The 21,763-nt window shown below is 37.9% G+C and overlaps 1 protein-coding gene and 1 long non-coding RNA gene across 7 annotated transcripts in view; one reads left to right on the forward strand and one right to left on the reverse strand.

Annotated features, from left to right (window-relative positions):
* Positions 1-7,243, reverse strand: part of LOC143694364 (uncharacterized) — a 147,590-nt gene extending 140,347 nt beyond the window's left edge. Inside the window, exon 1 of the long non-coding RNA XR_013182808.1 lies at positions 6,894-7,243. This is a non-coding gene — a long non-coding RNA (uncharacterized LOC143694364). The remainder of the gene's footprint in view (positions 1-6,893) is intronic.
* The window catches only part of LOC143694363 (uncharacterized), a 46,759-nt gene continuing 31,147 nt past the window's right edge, over positions 6,152-21,763 (forward strand). Inside the window, exons 1-5 of one of the 6 annotated variants that reach the window (XR_013182804.1) lie at positions 6,152-6,315; positions 6,733-6,900; positions 12,001-12,117; positions 19,981-20,184; positions 20,846-20,979. Coding sequence is in view for 1 of the 6 variants with exons in the window: in XM_077180352.1 (XP_077036467.1) it covers positions 6,783-6,900; positions 12,001-12,117; positions 19,981-20,184; positions 20,846-20,967 (561 nt within the window). In the remaining 5 variants the exon portion in view is untranslated. Of the gene's footprint in view, positions 6,316-6,378; positions 6,469-6,501; positions 6,901-12,000; positions 12,118-12,725; positions 20,185-20,845; positions 20,983-21,763 lie in introns of those variants that run through there. The other 5 variants (XR_013182805.1, XR_013182807.1, XR_013182806.1 and 2 more) reach the window with 5 other exon arrangements.

Here is a 21,763-nt window from a genome sequence, read left to right on the forward strand (position 1 = left end):
AACTATAGACTTATTCCTGCAGCTTTGCACCAGTTTTGGGGAAAGCCTTGGAAAAGAGAAAATGGTAGAACAGCCAGTAAACTACTTCTTGAATCAAGGATAGCCAACATGGTCTCAGGAAGGGAAGGGCATGCATGCCTCACTTAGTTGCTGGAATTGTTTGAGCCTGTGGCTGCCAATACAAACATGGGGAATGCTGGGGATACTGTGCACCTGGATTTTCAGAAAACTCTTGCCAGAATTCCTAACTGAGATTACTGTCTAATGTGCAAAGCCATAGTCTAATTTCAAAAGGGCAAAGGTGCCCTCATAGAAGTAAAAGGTTGGCCCTTAACCAGGAAACAAGACAAGCCCCTCTAAATTGCAGGGAGGTTTCTGATGTTAAGATTTGGCCTTATTAATAAGCTTACCAATGCACTGTGAGACGCAATTAATATGTACCTATGCTTAGAAAGAATCAATTATGATGCATCTTGAGGACAAGTAGAACATCATGTTATTTAATATGAAGGCTTATTAATAATAAAATTGTCATTTTGCTAATTTTATAAAAGCAAATTCAGCATTAAAGACTATCACCTCAAGGGGCACAGCTGTAATATCACACACGAAGCCACTACAAAACTTGCTAGAAATATAGGCTTGAACACAGCAAAAAAGTTTTAAACCCAAGAGCCTCTGGGGAAAAAAATGTTAAGAGTAATTGTGAAGCTGCAAATAACTAAGTTGTCAATTTAGCTGCAGAATTGAACAGAAAAATCCAAATTTGAGTTGATTTGAAATTAAAGTGAAAAAAAAAATTAAGGTGAAAAAAATATTAAGGACTAGGAAAACAAACTGGCTCAATTCTTCCTAAATGTTGCATTTCCCAATTAGTATTTAAAAAAGTGAAGGTACACAGTTATGAAATAAGAAATTGGCAAAAAATCTCTTTTACTTACTGTGCAAAGGAAAGCACGCACTCAGAATAAAAAAAAAAAAAAAAAAACACATATCCCCTGCCATTTTCCTAGTCCCTAGAAGTCTGACTTGAATAAATCCACTAGAAAGTTTTTCCTATACCACTGAACAAATTTTTTCTTCCTTTGAAATTATTTTCCCTCAAAAAATGAATTTATATATTTATTTAGTTAGGGAGGGGGGGAAGTATTTCCTAATCAGTGGAGAAACACCCCAGTCCTTGATTTAATCATAATTTTATACCAAGAAAATTTAGTTAATTTAACACTGACACCTTTAGATTGGACTACAAGTCTTTCTTTCAATAAGAAAAATGTGAGGATTATGTGCAAACCTCTTCAACAGAGAAGATATTTGGTTGTCTAGTGAACATCAATCTTCAAGCCCTCAGCATTTTAAGTATCATAACCCCTACTGGATAAAAACTGCAGATAAATTAAATTCCAGGCAAACTTGGGGAATCACTTCACAGTGAATCACTTCACAGATTTTATCTGTCTGGTTATCATAAACCATATCTACTCTCATTTTCCTAGTACAGAGAATATGAAACTCAAACTGTAAAGTATCATTTTTAACATACTGGTCTAGAGGTATGAATTTTAAAGATGAATCATAAAAATTGTTGCTTGATTTTTTCAAAATCACATTAATTTTTTTATCAATGTGTAAAATGAAGAAAAAAGACTAGTCATGGTATCATGGTGATAGCCAGAGACAATTCTATAATAAATGAAATAACTTTTATTCTGTAATACTTTTGGAGATGATAAATTGAATTGTCCTTTACTCATTTTTGTAGGTTAAAACATCTCTTTGATTCATCAAAGGAACAAAATACTTTTGTTTCTAAAATGAAGTCCTTTCTTAAAAAAAACCCAACAACACTTGTAAGGCTTGATCCTGTAAAAATAAGTAGAGGTAACACAAGGGAGACACAGCCCTCCTTGGATTAGGATTATGCTGGCCTCTCCAGCAGGATTTCTTCACAAGGTAGGAACACCCACTCCAGCTGTCACTACTAATAAGGAAAGAAAGAACCCACATTTCACCAAATCTGCAGCCTGGTCATGAGATACTGCTAAGTATCAGACAGAGGAAGGAGCTTTGTGGCAGGTGATTCAGTGTTTTGAGAGTTCTGTACAGTAGCAACTCAGACCTTTACATTCACACAATGGGATGAAACAAAACAGGAGTTTATATCAATGATCCACTGGTATGTTGAAGATTTCCTTAAAATCCCTCTTCTGGTCACATCCAGCCCTCTGCTTCAATGTCTGCAGAAAAAAATATGGCTATTGCCACAAGAGCTTGTGTCTCACTTCTCAAAGGAGTTTGCACAAATTCAATACTGCCTTTATCATGCCAAACCCACAAAACTAGGATGGGGTAAATCAGCAGTAGGTGTGTTGAAAAAAAAGCAAATATCATATGTTCTGTGTTTATACTACTACTTTTTTTTTTTCCACATGCAATCAACCACATGGGAATAAAACTTAAAATTAAAGTAACTTTTTGCAACATCAGGGGTTGTTTTTTAGGTTGGGACTGCTGCCTCAAATTACAGTGAATGGATTAAATGAATGAATGAAGGACAAGTTGATTTTCTGTGCACCACAGAAAATACCGATAACAATGGAATGGTATTTTGCAGAGCAGAGAAATGCAGTTACACATACATCACAAAGTGATGCAATGTTTACTACTTGTTCATCATAAATCACAGATTAATGTAATCTGGCACCATAATTATAGTACTATACTTTAGAAAGGCGTGATACTGTGATAATTTAGACACTAATTTAAGTAGTAAGAGCCCTGGCAAACTCTATAATTTTAGAGCATCAGGTCAACAAAAGCAAAAATGGCAAAAGATGATTTTAAGAAAGGTTTTGAAAAACCTCAGTGGAATAGCTGTGAATCCAGATTTCATTTAATACAAACCACTAAAGCCTGAGGAGAAAGGGAGTTCCTCAGCATGTCCCTGGTTTTGGCACAGTGCTTGGTATTCGAACAAGACAATTGGAGTATGTGTTTTCCTGTAACAAAACTAAATTGGCATAAATTTTGAAGACAGAAGAAAAACATCATGGTTTGAATCAATCTTTACAGTAAATGGCAAACTGTGCCTGTGCATGAATGAATAAAGCAGAGTTAATTAAAAAATCTGATTGCTAAATCTTGGATATTTTTTTCTTCCTTTTATATGTATTTATCATTTAAAAGATTACTTTGTGCCATGTAACGTGGATGTAGATGGAGGAGGAAAGCAAGAAATCTTAATTTGTTGTGGTAAAACAACTCTAAGAGTATGTCTGCTTCAAAAGCTATTGTCACTATTGCTAAGATTACAAACTATGGTAAGGTGCCTTGGATTTATATGAGGAACATAGCACTGGAATCAGCAATATTTCCAAAAGTACATAATTCTTTTTAGAGATGCTCCACACAACTCCACTTCAAGATTACAAAACTTTAGTCTTCACTATATTTTAACATTCAAAGGTACTTAAGCACAAACCTCCTGAGAAGATCCAGTGTCCCACTTGCTCACAGATTTCATTGCTAAAAGTTTTTAAAAACAAGTAATGAATTAAAAATACCACTACAGAGCATTCAATGTGTTTCTTGTAGTTTGAAAGTATAGGAAAAGGGCAAAAGTTTTTAAGAAATCGTAAATTTTCTATGAAGTTCTCTCTAAAGTTAGGAACTTAATTTAGAAGCACTGAACAAATAACTGAATTACAGAAAGACACATAATAGCTAGAAGTCATAAAGAATAAAAATAAAATACAAAATCATTAAAATCATAAAACCCATAAGATTTGAGGAAATGTTATGAATCTCTGTCAGGGGAGATTTAGATTGGATATTAGGCAAAAGTTCTCCACCCAGAGGGTGGCTGTGCACTGGGAGAGTCCTTGAGGAACGTGGTCACAGCACCAGCCTGCCAGAGTCCAAGAAGCATTTGGAGAATGCTCTCAGGCACATGGTGAGATTCTTGGGGTTCTCCTGTACAGGGCCAGAAGCTCGACTCGGTGAACATTGTGGATCCCTTCCAAATCAGGACATTCTGTGACTGCATTCAGTGACTCCTTCCGTCTGAATGAAGACCCAAATCCTATCTTGAAGTTAAACACATATATACGTACCTCATTACTTATCCCTTATTTCAGAAGTAATTATTTATTACCTCTGAAAGTGTCTTCATCACAAGCACAGTTGTTTGGATGGGCTTCTTAAAGGCCAGATGCAGGGAGCCAACATCCAGCAACAGAACTGCTCTGAGAGGCCTAAAGTCCCAAAATTACTCTTTCAACTCAGCAAGTCCACCACTCCAGATATGCCCCATCTCTCTTTTCCATTTAATGCAGTAAATGAACACAATTCTTACTGTGCTTGAGGCAGGGAGCATACTACATCTGAAATACTTTCCAGATACAATCACCTCTTTGCAAAGGGAATTGTTCAGCTTCTGAAACAACTAAAACGCCCTGAATTACCTTCTCTGCCACCCTTGGCTTCTGTGTAAGAATAAGCAGGATTGACACAAAAAAACTCTGCTAGGTATTAATCCCCTGTTGACAGAACTGTCATATTCAGTCAAGTACATTTGATGCAGATAACAATTTAGGCTCTGTAAAATAACAATGTTGATAGTTACAATTTTTAGCTGTCAGATTTTATTCCCCTACCAGCAAACGGTTTTCTACTAAAAATGTTAACTGGTTCTCTGAACTATAAAGAGAAAAAAGTGAAGCAGGAAGATACCATGGACAAAGCTGCAATTACAGAAGGTCCTGGTGACAACAGCAAGCTCTGGAACCTTGCCCATCTGGCTAATTACGATGTCATGGTCTGCTCAATGCTCAGTGTTTACAGGGCTTTACTTCAGGGCCTATCATTTATTCTATATATTAACATCTAGAACTATAACCAAGATATAACCTAGTCATTGGAAAAGGCCACAAACCCTGCTATGGTATGTCTCAATGCCAGTGCTGCAGCTTTACTGCATCTAAGACAGAACCACAAAAAAAACACATGGGTTTTAAAACTGAGGAAAGACAGAAAAGCACTGCTAAGTGGAGGTACTTTGAAGTGACTAATAGCTCTGTACTTCTTGTGCTGTGCAATTAAAAAGTGTCTGCAAATGGTGCTAATTAATTAACTAACACACATCCACAGCAGGCAACTCATCCTACTGGAGATATGTCTCATTTAGAATATTAAAATGTATGGACTGAGACTTAGATGTTGGGCTTCGATTCCTTTTTTCCCATGTTCAAAACCAGAAACAGATGTGGAATATCTGTTTATGATTTCTACTGCAGTGTACAGATCAGGAGGAGCTCCACTGAGTAAAGCCAGATTACATATAAATTATTTGCATTGTAAATATTGCAGAGGATGTGGAATTAGAGCCCTGGAAGTTGTTTCAGACCACAAGATCTCCCTCTCTCCTTCTAATGTCTCAATAACAAACCTCACATATCTCTATTTCCAAAACGGAAGACATTATTCCCAGTCAGACCTAACCCTGCCCAGAAGCAAACAAATGTTTTTAAAGATTAAAAACCATGTCTTTTTTTCTTCAAAATCTCCCATGATTGTTATGTAGACCATTGCTAGAGAAAATGGTATTTAAAAAGAAAAGTATAGTACTGGAAAGTCAACTTCTTGTATTTGACAGAATATTTGTTACTGCCCTTGAGATTCTTTCACTTCAGATCCAAGACCTTGAAGATGTCATATTGTGACTTGCTCTACTCTATAAACTAGCAAACCTCTAAATAAAGCAATATTTTAGTACTAGTAAACACACAGGAGAACCTCTCAACACCAATATATATATTGTTCTGATATGGGTTCTGATACAAGCTAATATGGGTACCATTTTTAAAATTCTAAGTCTAGGTATGCACTTAAATAAACGTATTGAGGCAAAAGCATATCTCTGTCTGGATCCTCCTGTGCATAGACAGGACATTTTTTTTCCTCCTACCTTTTGAAATTTACACTTGAAATATTTTAAACCTATTATATCAGGAATGAAGACCTGAAAAGGTGGTTTCCCCTCAGCTGTTTCCCATTTTATACCTGGCCGGGCAGCCAGAGGAAAGGTGCCCGGGCTACTTTGTACAGCGCTCTCCAAGTTACCTGCGCCGAGAGCCACCCCTGGCGAGGTTCCACGGGCGGAACGTCTGAACGTCCCCCTGAGCCGCCCGTGCAAGCGGTGCCCGTGCAAGCGGTACCTCCCGCGCGCGGGGCGGAGGCTGTGGAGCAGCGGGGATTCCAGGGCCGGGATGGGCTGCGCGGTTCCCAGGACAGGGGGAAGCGGGGATTCCAGGGCCGGTATGGGCTATGGGGTTCCCAGGACAGCGGGAAGCGGGGATTCCAGGGCCGGTATGGGCTATAGGGTTCCCAGGACAGCGGGAAGCGGGGATTCCAGGGCCGGTATGGGCTATGGGGTTCCCAGGACAGGGGGAAGCGGGGATTCCAGGGCCGGTATGGGCTGCGCGGTTCCCAGGACGCGGAGGCCGCAGAGCCCCGCGGCGGGCGCTGCGCGGGCGCCCTCTGCTGTCCCGCCGCGGCTGCGCCCCCACCCGCGTCCCCGGAGGCGGGTCCGGAGCTGCGGCTCCGCGGAGGGCCCGGGGCAACGAGAGCCGGGACCCGGGTGGGAAGGCACGGCACGGGCTAGCCAGGGAGTTGGCAAACAAACACTACCAGGACCTACGGGATAAAATACGTATTTTTCTTTTCAAATTAAAGGGTGCAGCTGTTATAAATTAGAGGTGAGAATGCCACTGCAGTGTTAAAAAATGTTTGGGCGCACCTATGGGCACGGACACCCTTCTGTCCGCTCAGCGGTACCGCGGGAGAGGCCCCTCAGCTCCGCGGGTGCAGCGGCCCGGCTCTCTCTGCTCTCTTACCTGGCAGGTGAGTGCATCGGCCTCAAAACATGACATTCAAGCAGTAAAAATATTCAAGCAATCAGGTCTTCTAGGTCTTCTGCTTCTTCCGTACCAGAAGGCAGCCTGAGGGAATACACGATGGCACATTTGGCCCTAGGCGGGCCAAGCCAAAGGCGGGCTGGCAGGACAGCTGCTGCCTGTCCTGGCTGCCAGAGGGACGCTGGCTTTCTCCCTGCCCTCGGTCCGGCAAGCCATCCCGGGCCACTGCCAGCGCTCGGGATCGGGCAGCCCCTTGTTTCGATGTTTTCGTGTTTTCTTAATCTTGATAAAGGGGACAGACAAGCAGAATGCTTATGGTAAATAAATTTTTGTTTATAGCTCTGTCCATTTCAGTGAGGTGGAGATAGTAGGGGGGCAGTATCCTGTGTTAAATGAGTATAGAAGGAAAATAAACAGCCTACAAACTTCAACCCGTTTTATGAACAAGAATATTTACAAGATTATGACATTTATGAATCTAAAGAATATTTATGACATTAACCAAAATCTCAACTAACAAGTCACTTTAGGAAGGCTAAATTTTCACTATCTGGGTAGTGAAAATCCTGGAACTTTTGAAAAAGAGAACCAAATTCTTTCATTGCATCAATTGTCTTAAATAAACAGTACACTAAAATGAGGTCTCCTATTAAACACCATCATTTTAATGGTTTTCTACAGAAGGAGATGGAAAACATTGGTGAAATTAACCTGACAGATGAGGTAGCAGAGCTGCAATTTTAGAAGTAATATCCTTCCACAAGATCCAAGAAAAATGAAACAGTCCTGTGTTTTTCTGTAGGCTCCTTATTTTATTTTCTGCTGCTTTGACTGGCAAGCCCAAATATTTTAGCATGAATTTTATTACTGAGGAAAACAACATGATTATTTAATGAAGATTACATCAGAGATGCATCTCATACCTCTAATATCATAATATTAACTTAAGAAAAAAAGTTTATCCAGCTGTTCTAATTAAAAACTCTGTTGAACAACAAGAAAACTGTACCTCTGGGTTTTTTTCCGTGTTTTTCTGAAATGAGCATTCAGAGAAATTAGAATTTCCGCAAAGTATTTTTCCTTCACTAAATCTGAAATTTCTGATGAAGATTCCAGTGAAAAAATGTAGACACTAGTTAGAAATATATTCTTCTTCTATAGAACTAGAACTAGAACTGTGTCACCGTTTTACCATTTTCCCTATTGATGGTTATTGTGATGTGAAATGTTATTGGACCCCTTGAACAGAATACTGATGACCAAAAGGAAAGGAAATCACAGAAATGTGTATTTTTGATTCATTTGGGTTTTTGAAAATATTTTCCTTCTGAATTTACTATGTGAGTTCACACACTTGTTCTTTACACTACAAGTATCTTTACTTACATTTCAATCTACCAGAAGGACTGAAATGCAAATTTAGTCCAAACCTTTGAATGACCCTTTTTAAAAATACCAATCAGTGTCACAGACTTGGCTGGAGGTAGCCATCAAGGATAGCAAATTTCTTGGGATAGCAAATCTCAGGGAAGCCTGAAATACAGGACACTTGCCAGAGTCAATACTATTTAAGATTCTTCTGATTTGTGTACATATAATGATCATTAGAGCTTCAGGGATGGTTATTAAAAGAGAAAGAGTGAGCACTAAGAGGACCCTGCTTGTTCCCTGACAGCATTACCTGGAGCTACCTAAACACCAGAGCGTGGTTCCATCAATAACCTCATTGTTATAGACAGGGAAAAAAGAATAACTGTTTTTCTTTCCTGTGTAGTCAAAGCATAGAAAGGAATCTGTTTCTTCATAGTGGAGGCAGTCCTTTATCCTTACTAAAACCAGTAATGCAAATGTTTGCTACAACAGAAAATGTGTTATGGAGTTTTAGAATAGCTGCCCACTTCTCACTTAACAGAAATAAAATGGTTATAATTCCATGTAAACAGCCTTTCAGTCATATGTCATATTCTAGTTAAGGCTGACCACTACAGAATTTGATCTGTGAGAGGAGTCCAATGTAAGTGGCAGAATTGTTCCAGGAATAATCAATTAGGATTTATGTTGAAAAATAAATAGGATAGATGTCATCTGCTGGGAAACACAACTGAGAAAAAGTAAGAACAGGAAATACCTGAACTGCAGGTCCCACGTGATGAAAGAGCAACATTAAAGAATGTTTTTCTTGGCCTTCACTAAACAGATGCTTTTTCCAAAAGATGTTCCTTAATTAAAAGAAAAATACCAGTATTCCCTTGATTTAAAAGAAAATAAATCATAACTGATACATTATAGACTACTTGTTTTCAGGTTTGAATTATCTACTTCATGCATGTAGACAATATGATCCTCTTAACCAGTATTGTAAAGCTCTTAGCATTGAGAATATGCCATCAAACAGCAACCTCAGTAGCCTTAGAGGCTTTTTGGGCCGTGGTTCTGATTTAGGCTGAAGTTGTTTGGTGAAGATTGAAATTTTGTGGGCTCTGCTCAAAGAGAACATAACATTCTGCATCCCACACACAGGGATTCATGCAGAAATAGATATGGTTACTTCAAACTGCAAGAAATATAAATACTTCAATTCCAAACATTAGAGAACAAAATTAAGTACTTGTGCTCACACTTTCAACAGGAAGGGAAGAAATAATCACAGTTTACAGGAGGGTCTCTTTGCACCTGCAGTTTAGTTGCTGCACTCCATCATCTCCACTACCTTTGAAAGTATATTATTTAAAAAATGTTAAGCCACACTTCCTGTGCTGTCTCCTTGCTCAGTCTCAACCAGGGCTGGAATCTAATAACTCGGAACTAGTGATTTCCTGGCAGAATATTATATTTCAGCTTACAATCATTCTTTCTGGGAATTGAGGTGTAGTGCTGTGGAGAGCATTGAATCCATAACTGTGCAGGCTGGATTAGATCTACTCTAATCCAATGTTTAAAAATAATATTTACCTTACTTCAGTGGAATTTTAGCCATTTCCTTTATTACTTTGATAATATTTCAGATATAGTTCTAAACCCAGATGGGAAGGAAGAAAAAAAAGTCCCAGGAAAAATTAGGGAAGTCTATATAAACGTGATTTTTTCTAGCATTCTGATATATGCATGTTTATATATATATATATATATATATATATATATATATATATATATAATATACAATCTATTATGAAGAAATAGTTTACTGCAAATAGTTACATAAAGCATGTTGGCACCAGGAATTGCATACTATTAGACATATTCTGTTCTCATTATTGAAAAAGTATTGGTGCTTTCTAACGTACTGTTGATAAGAAGGCAACCACAATATTAATCTTCCAGGGTTTAGCACTCCAAATTTCCTTCACAAGAGACAACACAAAATGCATTCGTATTTTTGTATTCTTATACCAGATCCATATATATCTAGCAAGCACCAACTTCTTTTCACCAGTCCTGAAATGGTTTGACTGGATGCAGCCTCGAGATTTATGAGTACGACTGTAAGGATCAAAGTTTGTTGTCACTATGTCTGGTTAACAGAGGCAATTATTAAAAGGAAGGAGAAAACTATTTGTGCCAGAACTTGGACCCTTTAATAACTCAGAGTTCTATGTTTAGAACAGAACAAGGAATTACAACACACAATATTTTGAGGCTTTATTTCCAGTCATTTTATTCCATTCAGGATTTCAAATAGAAATCCTAAGCTGCCACAGGTTTTGTTTTTGCATGAACAGTTCTTCCACAAACAGGGCAGAAATTACTTTCAGACAGGAATCATTATTTAAATAACACATGATTCCACCTAGTTACAAATACACTGGCAGAGCAAGAAAATTAAATTGGGGGGGAAGACTTGGCATATTTCATCAGTTCCAAGAATTATGAAATAAAGTTTTAGAGGATCTGCAAACGTAAAACACCACAAAGGTCGCTTTTTCCATAGCTATTTATTCTACTATGCTTAATGACAAGTTTTGCAAGCAAACCATTTGGTAAGAGCTTCATCCTGAAGAAATGAAAATAACAATAGTAAAGCTCAACAGTTCATATAAAATCATATATGTTTAGAGATACACAATTTAAGTTATGAGGTTTTTCCTCAAAGAAAAAACCCTTCAAATTGCTACTGAGTGGAAAAGGGAGGCTGCTCAAAATACTTGGGGTGATTCAAGTTCACACCTTTCTCAGGGGTAAAAAAGAGTTCACCGTCATTCCTCAAAATCTAGAGAATCACATAATCAGTCTTGGGTCTCTGTCCAACCTGGGATTCATTTTTTCCCTGGCTCCTTGTTTTCAGGACGCTCACTTCTTTTCTGCAAGAGAGAATGTTAGATCCACCTTCATCCCTGTAATGATTACTGGCCTCAATCCCCACATTGTCCCTTTGATCCCACACTTAAAGCCTCTTTGAGGCAGTTCCCAGCCTGTCCATATATTTCCGTGGGCAGTATTCTTTCAGAAAATCTGGTTTTGGCAATCACCTTGAGTAAAGCTGAGGACATAATTAGGTCCTCCATGGACCCTGATATGTAGAAGATCTCCATATCCCCTTACCAGGATGGAAGAGCAATTCTGAAATTAAAATAATCACAGTCCCTGGAGTTTTAGAAAATGTGGACTTTGCCTAAATTTTCTATTTGGCCACAACTTTCACAAGACATTAAGTAGCAGTGGGTCCATTAAAAGCATGGTTATGTCTTCTACAGAAAGAAGTGAAGACCTTCAGAAGACCTCTGAAGTGAAAGTAGGAAGACTTAACTCGTCAAAATTCTTTTCAGTTACTTAGGGAGTTTTATTCTTATACAGACTTCAGCATTACCAATACTAGAGAGCTCTAGAAGATACAGGAATTAAGAAATGCCATCAAGGAACTACAGGCATACTTCTCAGCTCTTGATGATTTTTAATAAATCTTAACAGTATTAAAGCTCAAGGGAAATGATATTTAATTTACTTTTGTTCAGTATCTTTTTTTTTAAGATACCATGGAAAATTATGGGAGACTCGTCCCAGCTTTTGGAGACCCAGTCTATCATAAATCCTTAAACTTACATGTTAGTCTTTTTAACAGACTGTTGCCTTCAATTTTCTTGTGTTTCAGCATTTCCTGATACCATCAGAGACCACAGGCGAAGTGTTGAAATAAAGCAAGAGTTTTCTCCTGATGAGATGTCCAGACAGACACGACTAAAGAGACGAGCAGCTACCCATATCCTAGGTATAAGGTTCCATTGTTATATTACCCAGCACAGAGGAATTTCATCCAATCTGTTTAATTAATTTTAGTACTTACATTTCATGCTAATTATTTTTCCCCACCTCAATATATTGTGAGCTGAGGATTTTTTTAAGAGAAGATAATCATTAGAATACTCTCAGTAATATTCTGGGGAAAAAAGGAAAAGGAAAAAAAATGAGAACATTTGGCACTGTCTTTATTTTAAATTATCTTCATTTAACTATGATCTAAGAGTAATTTTAGCAACATTGTTTCTTCTGTGGTAATTACCCATAAAAGAGTGGATCAACAGGGTGAAGGAATGGGTCACCCAGCCTTCTTTGACCAAAAGATCTACCCAAATACTAAAACTAGCCCTTCTTTATATTGAGGGTGGCAGACACTGGAACAGGCTGCCGAGGGAGGTTGTGGAGTCTCCCCGTCTGGAGAGACAAAACCCACCTGGACATGTTCCTGTGTCACCTGCCCTAGGTGACTCTCCTTGGCAGAGGGAGCGGACTTGATCTTCAGAGGTCCCTTCCAAACCTGGCTACTCTGTGATTATGCAGTATCTGAAATACAAGTGTGCGTTTTTTTCTGTCTCACAGGTTTTTTCCCTTAGCTCCAGTGCAAGTATGTCTTTCAAACCATCTGGAAGGCTGAGAAACAGCTGACAAAGTGAATTTTCTTTTCTGCACAAAATATTTAAGTAAAAATGGTTTCGTTTTCATCTACTTTCTTCATGCAAAGCAAAGACAGATAACCATCCTTCAGAAGAATTCCAGCTGTGTTAGTTTGAAGGTCATCTTTTGAAAACTATGTGTAGTATGTATCCTGTATGCCTCTATACACAATTATTACTTTCCTTGATTTTGTTAGCATGTCCTAACTATCAACCGCAACTCCTGTTTTGCTTGGCAAGCCTCCCAACAGTCAACAGATGTTTTCTCCCTCCTATTTCTTCCCTGAGCAAATGACTTCCAAATGATATCATCTATCCTTGAACATAGGGTGACTCCCTTTGTCCCAGGGTTCTCTTCTGAGCCCTGGTGTTTAGAAACTTGGTAAATAAAAAGGACCCATTTTCTGAGACAGTGCAAACTTTGTGTCAACAAAATTATATTATGGACCACCAAGGCCAATAGACAGTATAGCCAACCAGGCTTACCTCCAAAGTGTCGAAGGCAAGAGTCTCAGTTATGAAAATCTGCAATTCATAATGGGTTTGCATGGCATGCTTCTCTGCCCAACAAAATAGGTTCCATTTACCTGCTGGAAAGCTTTATTTGATAAGTGATTTGGTGCTTGCCACACACTGTCCTACAATTGCCTATAAGAACCACTAAGATTCAAAGAATATGCATTGATCATCTGATGCTACTTCCTTTTGTAATTTCTTTAGAGGAGGCAACATATGATATAGAAAGAAAATCAAGAATTCTCAAGCTTGAGCTGAATTGAAATATCATTGTTAAGTCATCTAACTTTTTCATGCTAAAGGTCTAAAAGTAAAACAGGTATTTATTGGAGTTAACCTTCTAGACCAGAAAAATAATCAAGAGAGAGTATTTGTCAATTAGCACTTATTACTGTTAAGAATCTGGATATCTTTTAAGACTCAGCTGAGCTCTTTTTATTCATCTAGAAATCTCAGTTAGTTAAAAGTACAGTTTTGCAATCTGTGTTTGAAATATGTGTTTGATAAAGTACAGTAGATATACTTTCAGGAAGGGACATAATTTTTAGCATTTGAAAAGCACATATTTCAATGTACATTTGGACAATAAACTTCACAATTAGATAGGGCATGGTGCTAATAAACCCAAGATCATGGGTTTCATCCTCATATGGGCCATTCACTGAACAGTTGCACTCAGTGATCCCTCTGGGGCCCTTCCAACTCAGGATATTCTGTGATATCTGTGATTTTTGTGACTTCTCTCTCTCTCCAAGCATGTGTGATACGCAAAATGAGCACACAGGAGGAAGGAATTTTTGAAGAAAGAAGGATTCTGTATATCTTATACCTTACTCTCCTAGTTTTCCAGCGCAGAGAGTTATGGATGTTTAAAGCAGAATAGGCCATTCTCTTACATAAAGTTACTCTTCCAGGCTGTCTGGTGTTAGCAGAACTTCTTATAAGTCTCCTCAGAACTGCCCTCTCCCTGTGCAACATGCATCCTCTGGCCTGGAGGTCCAAGTGTTCAACATAAATCTTAGACAAGATGAGGAGAAACCCTTCTTTGGGAGTTTTCCATTGCCTGAGATTGTCTGCAATGGTGCAATGATACCATTTCAGAAGCTGGGAGGGTCTTTCTATCTCTGAAAAGTTGCTCTTTGCTGCATACAAAACCCATCTCTAGCAGGTATGCTCTGACATTATACTTGACTTTATTTTTTAAATCCTTTACTGACGTTGGCAAATCCTAACCACAGTCCTGTGAGTGACTGGCATGTTATGAAACCAGAAAAAGGTGCAGAACAATAAAACAATTACTTACCCAGACCACTGAGACAGACAGCATTTCAGATTTGAAGTAAGAAGCAGAAATTCCTGGATGTCAACTGCATAATCAACAGATTCTCTTCAAATAATACATACAGATTCCAAAGGCAAAAGATCAATAGTGACATACTGCAGGCTCAGGTAGAGCAGAAGGTTTTCTAAGACTGCAAATTCTGGGTTGTTATCAGTAACCTTGGCCTGGTTGCTTCCTTTACCCACACCTAAGGTGTGGAAAACCAGTCTGGCAGCTTCCAAACCAGTGCTGGTTTGGCAAAAGCTCATTCTGTGGTGAGGAGCAGCCCTCACAAACAGCAGCTGTCTGTCCATCCTTCCCGTGGCAGTGGGAGCAGCAATCCCTACTTTCCATGATCTTTCCCTATAACAGATTTCCTGGACATCTGTCCCTATGTTTCCTGTGGCAGGGCCCTCCCCTGAAACAGCAAAATTCATGTTCTTCTACATTGCTGAGAAGCACTGGGCCAGTTCTGCTTGGGAATCACAATTTTTAATGACCAGTAAGTGAATACTTTCAAAACCATTACTATTACAAATTACTATATTTTTAATCCTAAAGGCACCAATGTAAGGAAAACCACAAGGTGCTAAGTCTTAGTAGCTAATAAGCTGATTCACTGTCTCCACCTTTCACTATGGTTGAAATCTTAGAAAAAACTCTAGTTTTACTGCTCTCCAGAGACCTCTGACACATCTTTGAGATCTGTGTTGAGATTAAACAAAAGAAATTTGTGAGCATGGACCACCTACACAGAGTTAAACCATTTGAAATGTAATACTTTTCTGATTATGCAGTGTTAAAATCCTTACTGTTACTACAGTTTAGCTTATTCTGGATTGCAAATTCTCAGTTTTATTTAGCATATAAAGCTAAAGCCTGGAATCAGTCAAGCCATTTTTCACTATAAGTAATTGTTCTTCCATTTGATATACACTAGGAATCATCTCTCGGCAAGATTTTCCCTCATCATTAGGTTTTGTTCTCATAACAGAGCTGTTGGATTTGAAACAAAAATGTGGTTCTCTAACCACAAAAATCCAACAAGGAGCACAAAGTAAAAGAATCCTTAAAAGGCTTCTGGTTTTGGTTTTAATTTTAAATATAGTATTAGTAAAGCACTTTTAAAATTAGATATGTCAGAAATCTACAAACAGAGCACCTAATATAAATGGAATGTAGCTTAAAATCACAAGTCTTCATATGCAGGCTTCATATGCAGCTACTTCAAAAGTATAATTTTGAGCATCAAAAATAGAAGTATGAGGAGAAAAGTTATATATCCTTATTCCTTCCCATCTCCTCTTTGTAGAAAATGCTGGCATAACCCTTCAAAGCTCTGGTGTATTCTGAAAAAATTATTACCTTCAAGTTCATTAAATGATCTGCAAATTTTAGTAAAATTTTGTGCTAATGTCTAATAAAATAACAGATCTCAGTAAAATGAAGTTACCAATCCTTCTAAAGATACATTTTGTATTTTATTGTGACTGATCCAGAATTAAGGTATAAAACCCCCTTCAGATTAGTTTTTACATATGAGTTTAGGGCTCCTGTGCTTCCTTAACTGTTTCTTATGAACATGAAATGTTACCCCCTTCACTAAATCACATTGAATTGCCATTGTGCTTGATAATCTATTGGTATATGTTTCATTATGTTATATTCTAGAAGAAAATAGATTACTGAGAAAGACACAATGTTTTCTACAAATGCATGTTTGATAAATGTTTTTTACAAATCAAATAAAAACTCCCAGGAATCTTTATAGCTTCTTTTCATTCCATGACATTCAAAGATTTCTTTCTAGTCATCTGGGGACATTTCAATAAAGTGGATAGTCACACAAATCCATATTTCTGATCTCACTGACTCAACAGAGCTACACAAAAGAAAAAAACGGCCTCTTTTTGCTAATAAAATGCTAGATAAAAGGAGTCACATGAAGTCAAAAAATCCCTAATTCAAGCTGTACCCCACAGTCTGAATTTATCCTCTGCAGTGTTTTCCTGATCTACTCGGCCCAATATGTATGAGATAATGAAAGACTTGTGAGACAGTCAGGACTACATTTCTATACCCCCATTCCACAGAAAATGCATCTCATTCATAGAAGAAAACCATGAAGATAGCTAGGCTCAGAATTTGCTATGTATAACAATTAAAAACAGTCCTGAAAAGATATGTTGGTAATTGTGAGAAAAAAATATTTGAATATATTATTGGTGGTGTGCCAGATACATGCTCCATTTACTTTTTTCTCAGACAGAGGTTTTCTTAGTTAGAAGATTTCCTTGCCCACATAACTGCTTTATTTCTTCCAATTTCTGCCTCTCATAAGCTATCTAAAATGCAGAGCAATGGCACTCTGCCGTGCATCTCAGCATATCACTTCCCCATCTGTCCAAATCAGGTGCCTGTCCAGACTAAAATGAAGCTTTTCTCTGTTGCATATCTTGACTTAATTCTGAAGGAAATCCAAGGCTGTGAATAATGGGATGTGCAACTGCATCTGACTGCTACACAGAATCAAAATGCTGCTTGGGCATGTGTCCATCACCAGCTTAATGCATGGCAGGAAGTCCTGGACCTCTTTCATAGTGCCTCTGTAGCTGCTGTCTCTCACAGATGCCTCTTGCAGAGGTCAGACAGATCCTGTCAGATCCTCTTCTGGACACCATTTGTCACAATCCCCTAAAATCTCGTCAGCAATACAAATTCAGTTACCACTCATGGTGCCATTAATTGCCTTATTTCTTATATTTAAAAAAAAAAAACCAAAAAAAACCCAAAACATTAAGCTTTCTCTCTAATAAGTAGTCTTGGCTATTTAATCAACTTCACCATGATTTAACCAGTTCTGAATAATCTTTCCCCATGTTCTCACTGCAGATAAATGCTATTTCATGTCTGATTAGGATGCCCAAATTAGACTTCACCTTTCCTGACATGAACAGAATTTTGGCAGTTTAATATCTGCTATGAGAAATTAATAAGACTTTCATTTTTTCTGGATTTAGAATAATTCTGCTTCTAAATTACTTATAGGTTACTTAAGCTATTTATTCGTTCTCTGAAAAAAACATTTTTGCTTTTTCACAAATGTACCAACAAGCTTCATTGTATGCTCCATGGTCCTCAAATTGTGAGATATATAGTAAAATATAATTCTCTAGTTAAGAATATAGTACAACCAAACAACAGCACTCTGATCTGTCCTAGATTTTTTTAATCAGAAATCTATTACGATTTCGTCAATGAGTTTTGGAACTCATTTTCCTGGCCAGTCTGTTCTTGGATTTTGCATTGTTCACCTATAGGCTTTGAAATCTCACAAAATGCATTGGTTTGTATCTGATGCCATGTCTGACATTTTTCATAATAATTTCTCATTTCATGCCACCATCATCACTTCTGCTGTAGGAAAAACTGAAGGAACAGCTAAGCAAGGTTAGAAGACATTTTAGCCAACAGTCTGATGTACACTTTAACTAGACACGCTGTCCTAGAAAAGGGAACAAAACTGGAGAGTTACAACTATACAGCTTTGCAATACCAAAACCACCAAAAACACCAATGACAGAGACAGACTTATGCACAGCTTTCTCTGTCTACTCCCATACTCAGTCCTCCTCCATGAGCACTTCCAGGACAAAACTTCAGTGTCTACAAAAACTGCAGATTTGGAAATACCCAATGATAGTCTCTACAACAGAATCATCTAGGTGAAGTTCAGGGCCAAAAAACTCAGCACATGAGTCTTAATACAAAATTAAATCTTTGACCCCTCCTACACAAGTATAAACATACACAGCTGTCAAGATTATTATCTACTCTCTTTACCTTTCTACATTTCAAAGTTTTAGGATACATTTGGTTTCTTGGAAAGCATCTTACTGAATATCTGCATCATAAACAAACCTGAAGAAAATGTAAGACTTAATTTTATTTTTAGGGACAGCCAACAGAAGGCATACAAATATGCTTTCTTCAAAATTGACACGAGTGCCTAAACTCAGGGAACAAAAAGTGTAAGAAATTTTCCAGATGGACCAAAACACCCTGTTACTTGTTTAGAATCTCACAACACAAACACTTCGGGTCTAACAGCTGCCAGAATGGGTGTGTTTGTGTGTGGTGCACGCATATGTGTGTGTATCTCTCTCTTTTTCTTGCTCTGTCTTTTCCTATTTTTGTAGAGCCTGCTCTCTGGCTTTACTTTTTTGCAGCAGTTTTTGCCAATCCAAAATATGTAGACACTAAGTTAAATCACTCGTTTTGTTTATGTGGCAACAAGTTCAGACTTCTTGCCGAAAAATGTTCTTGGCTTTGGACAAAGCAGGCTTTGAGAGGCTTCCATCTGTTTTGAATACACCACAAATCGTAGTATGGAAACCATTGCTCTCAACTGGTAGCCAATTTGCTGAATAAACCTATATTAAAAAAAATAAGTATGATTCAACTGCAGACTATTTTCATATTTTTATATAATTTATTTCAAAGGAATCCGGTCCTTATATGGAAGAACTTTAAATACTTAGGTATTTTCTTGCTGGGAAGAGGGTCAAGTAAGTAACAAAGATTTAAATTCATAAATTGGTATTACTAGTGAGGGGAAAAGGTTTAGGCTCTTGATGTTCTTATATAGTATTTCTCATAATGGGGCCTGAGCAGTGTTGCAAAGGTAAGCTTTCAGTCTCTCAGCAGTTTCACTTCTTTGTATCTTCTACTACTCCTTGGAGAATTTGAGAGAATTTGTGAGTCAACAGTATACACAGTCTTGGAAAAAGGAGGATATTATCTGCTTTGCCTTTTGTCTGTTGTGGCAATCTTGGCACATCTTTTTACTCTTCCTCTATTCTCACACTCCCATTTTGACTCCCACTTCTAGTTTTGGAAAGGGACAATGGTTTCTTTAACAAGATGTATAGACAGCACCAGCAATAAGGATTCCCAAACAAAACTGTTTTCAAACACAGTTCCTTTGGACCCCAGGAGATTATAATCATAGAATCATAGCATATCTCAAGTTGGAAGGGACCCATAAAGATGGTCAAATCCAATTCTTTGTTCCTCACAGGGAGTTCCATCTTTCAAGATAGTCAGCAAAATGTGATTTGTGTGTGATTTTACATGAAAACAAACTAGAGGATTTACTCAAAAGAGTAGAGGAGACGCAGTAGTAAAACCTTGAGCAATTTTTTCAAATATATCTTTCAACGCACAGCATTGGTGCCCACATTCTTCTAAAATCAAGCATAGAGTGGGAATGTGTTCTAATTTATCTACATTATGCAAAACTGAATCTTTCTGATAGGTATTTCTGTTTTGTGTTCCCTTCCAGGCATGGTCTGTTTTCAGAGACACAGCAAACCAAAAATATACAAAGTCCAGAAGTCAAAAGCCAGAAGCAAGGGATTCTGTGTCTGTTGTGGTAAATTGCCTGTGATCAAATGTCGTGGCTCATGGCTGTGTTCCAAATTTATTGCAGAAGAACCTGGTTTAGGAGAGCCAGTGATGGAGAAGGCACCTCATACTGCAGCATCTAGTAATAATTCCTAATTTTACTCCAAGGCTGATGTGATTTAAATGATTCAGCTGAGCTTGAGAATGTCCTGAAGTTTGAACCTTTCAATAGAGCCACAGTCCCAACTGCATTGTTGAAAAAACCAAGCTGCAAGCAAAGGCTGTCATGTAACAGAGCTGTTAATAAGAACAAAACATTGGTTTCCATATGCAATATTTAAAATATACCAGGAGAAAATCACTGGAACAAGGATCTTTACTATAGGTTTGCAGTCATTATCAGTCAGCTCTGTCAGACGTTATCCTCCATTCTTTTATGCTTAGCCAAAGCTCAGAATTATATGAGGACTGCATGTATTCAGTAAAGAGGAAACAAAATCCTGTTCCTTCATTTGAAACAATTTTTGCATGTTTTAACTCAAAGACTCCCTCTTATTCTATCTACATGTTTTTTATGGTTGCAGATGTTGTGAAGTATAACCTCAGATGATGCAGAATTAATATCTATAAGTATGCAAAATTAAATCAAATCTTGGAGGTGCTAATGTTAACAACTGGCCTGTGATGCTAGCTTTCTTCTCTTTTCTGAAGTTTGAACTGTTCAATAGTTTGAACCTGTCCTGCTTTCTTCTCTTTTCTATGTTTCTACCTCATCCTGTCACCTGGTGTTGCCTGAACAAAAGCTCTGAGAAGCAAGAGGCAGCTTTGCTCTGCACCTGGGCAGGACCTGCTCCTCCCCTCAGCAGAGAGCAGGACAGGAGGGTGCTGCTGCATGTGTGGAACAAGTGGCAATCTGCAGTGCTGAGAGGAGCACAAGGTGGGTACCGGTTACATACTCTAAAGATCTAAAGGAGAAAAGATCTCATTTCCTCTACCATGTGTTCGCCAAGATCCCCTTGAAAGAGTGGATACAAGGAATGTTAGGATAAGAATTCAATCCCATTCACAAGCCCTCATCATATCTTTCACCCTTTGGGCAAAATATTTGTTAGTATTCAACACTTGTTCATCCTTTCTGCTATCAATACTATAACAAATTTAACTGATGAGATCTTTCATTGTTAAATTGCCAGTGGCATTACAGTTTGCTCCCTGGGTGGGGACTTGTCTCTCTTTTGCTTTCCAATAAATTACGCTTTTTAAAAAATATATTTTGTAATTTCTTCTAAGGACAATAGCTCATACCTTCATAGCACCCAAACCATGAAGAAAGGAACTAGTAATTAAACCATTAAACCCTCTCACCTCTCTAAATTTGAATAGTATGTGTTAGAGAGACTAGAAGGTATTCCTATTCAATGAATTGATTCATTGACTCGCTTATTTTGAACCATGAACATCCCATATATAAACTTTATCCAGTTTTAAGCATAGCTCAAACCCTTTTGCCTCTTTTAGGATTGGTTCAAAATGACCTTACATCAGTAACTTCTCAACACAGTAAATCTCTCATGCCATAAAAAGAGACCTACAAATGACTTCTTAATGTGCTGCAATTTACACTTCATCATCTCTGACTATTCCTCAACAGACATCACTACTTAAATCTCCAATTAGGTATATCAAAGAAGACATTTTTTCTGCTATATTTCTAGATTTCT

This window comes from Agelaius phoeniceus, chromosome 6 (assembly GCF_051311805.1).
Source record: "Agelaius phoeniceus isolate bAgePho1 chromosome 6, bAgePho1.hap1, whole genome shotgun sequence".
In the NCBI taxonomy this organism is placed as follows: Eukaryota; Metazoa; Chordata; class Aves; order Passeriformes; family Icteridae; genus Agelaius; species Agelaius phoeniceus.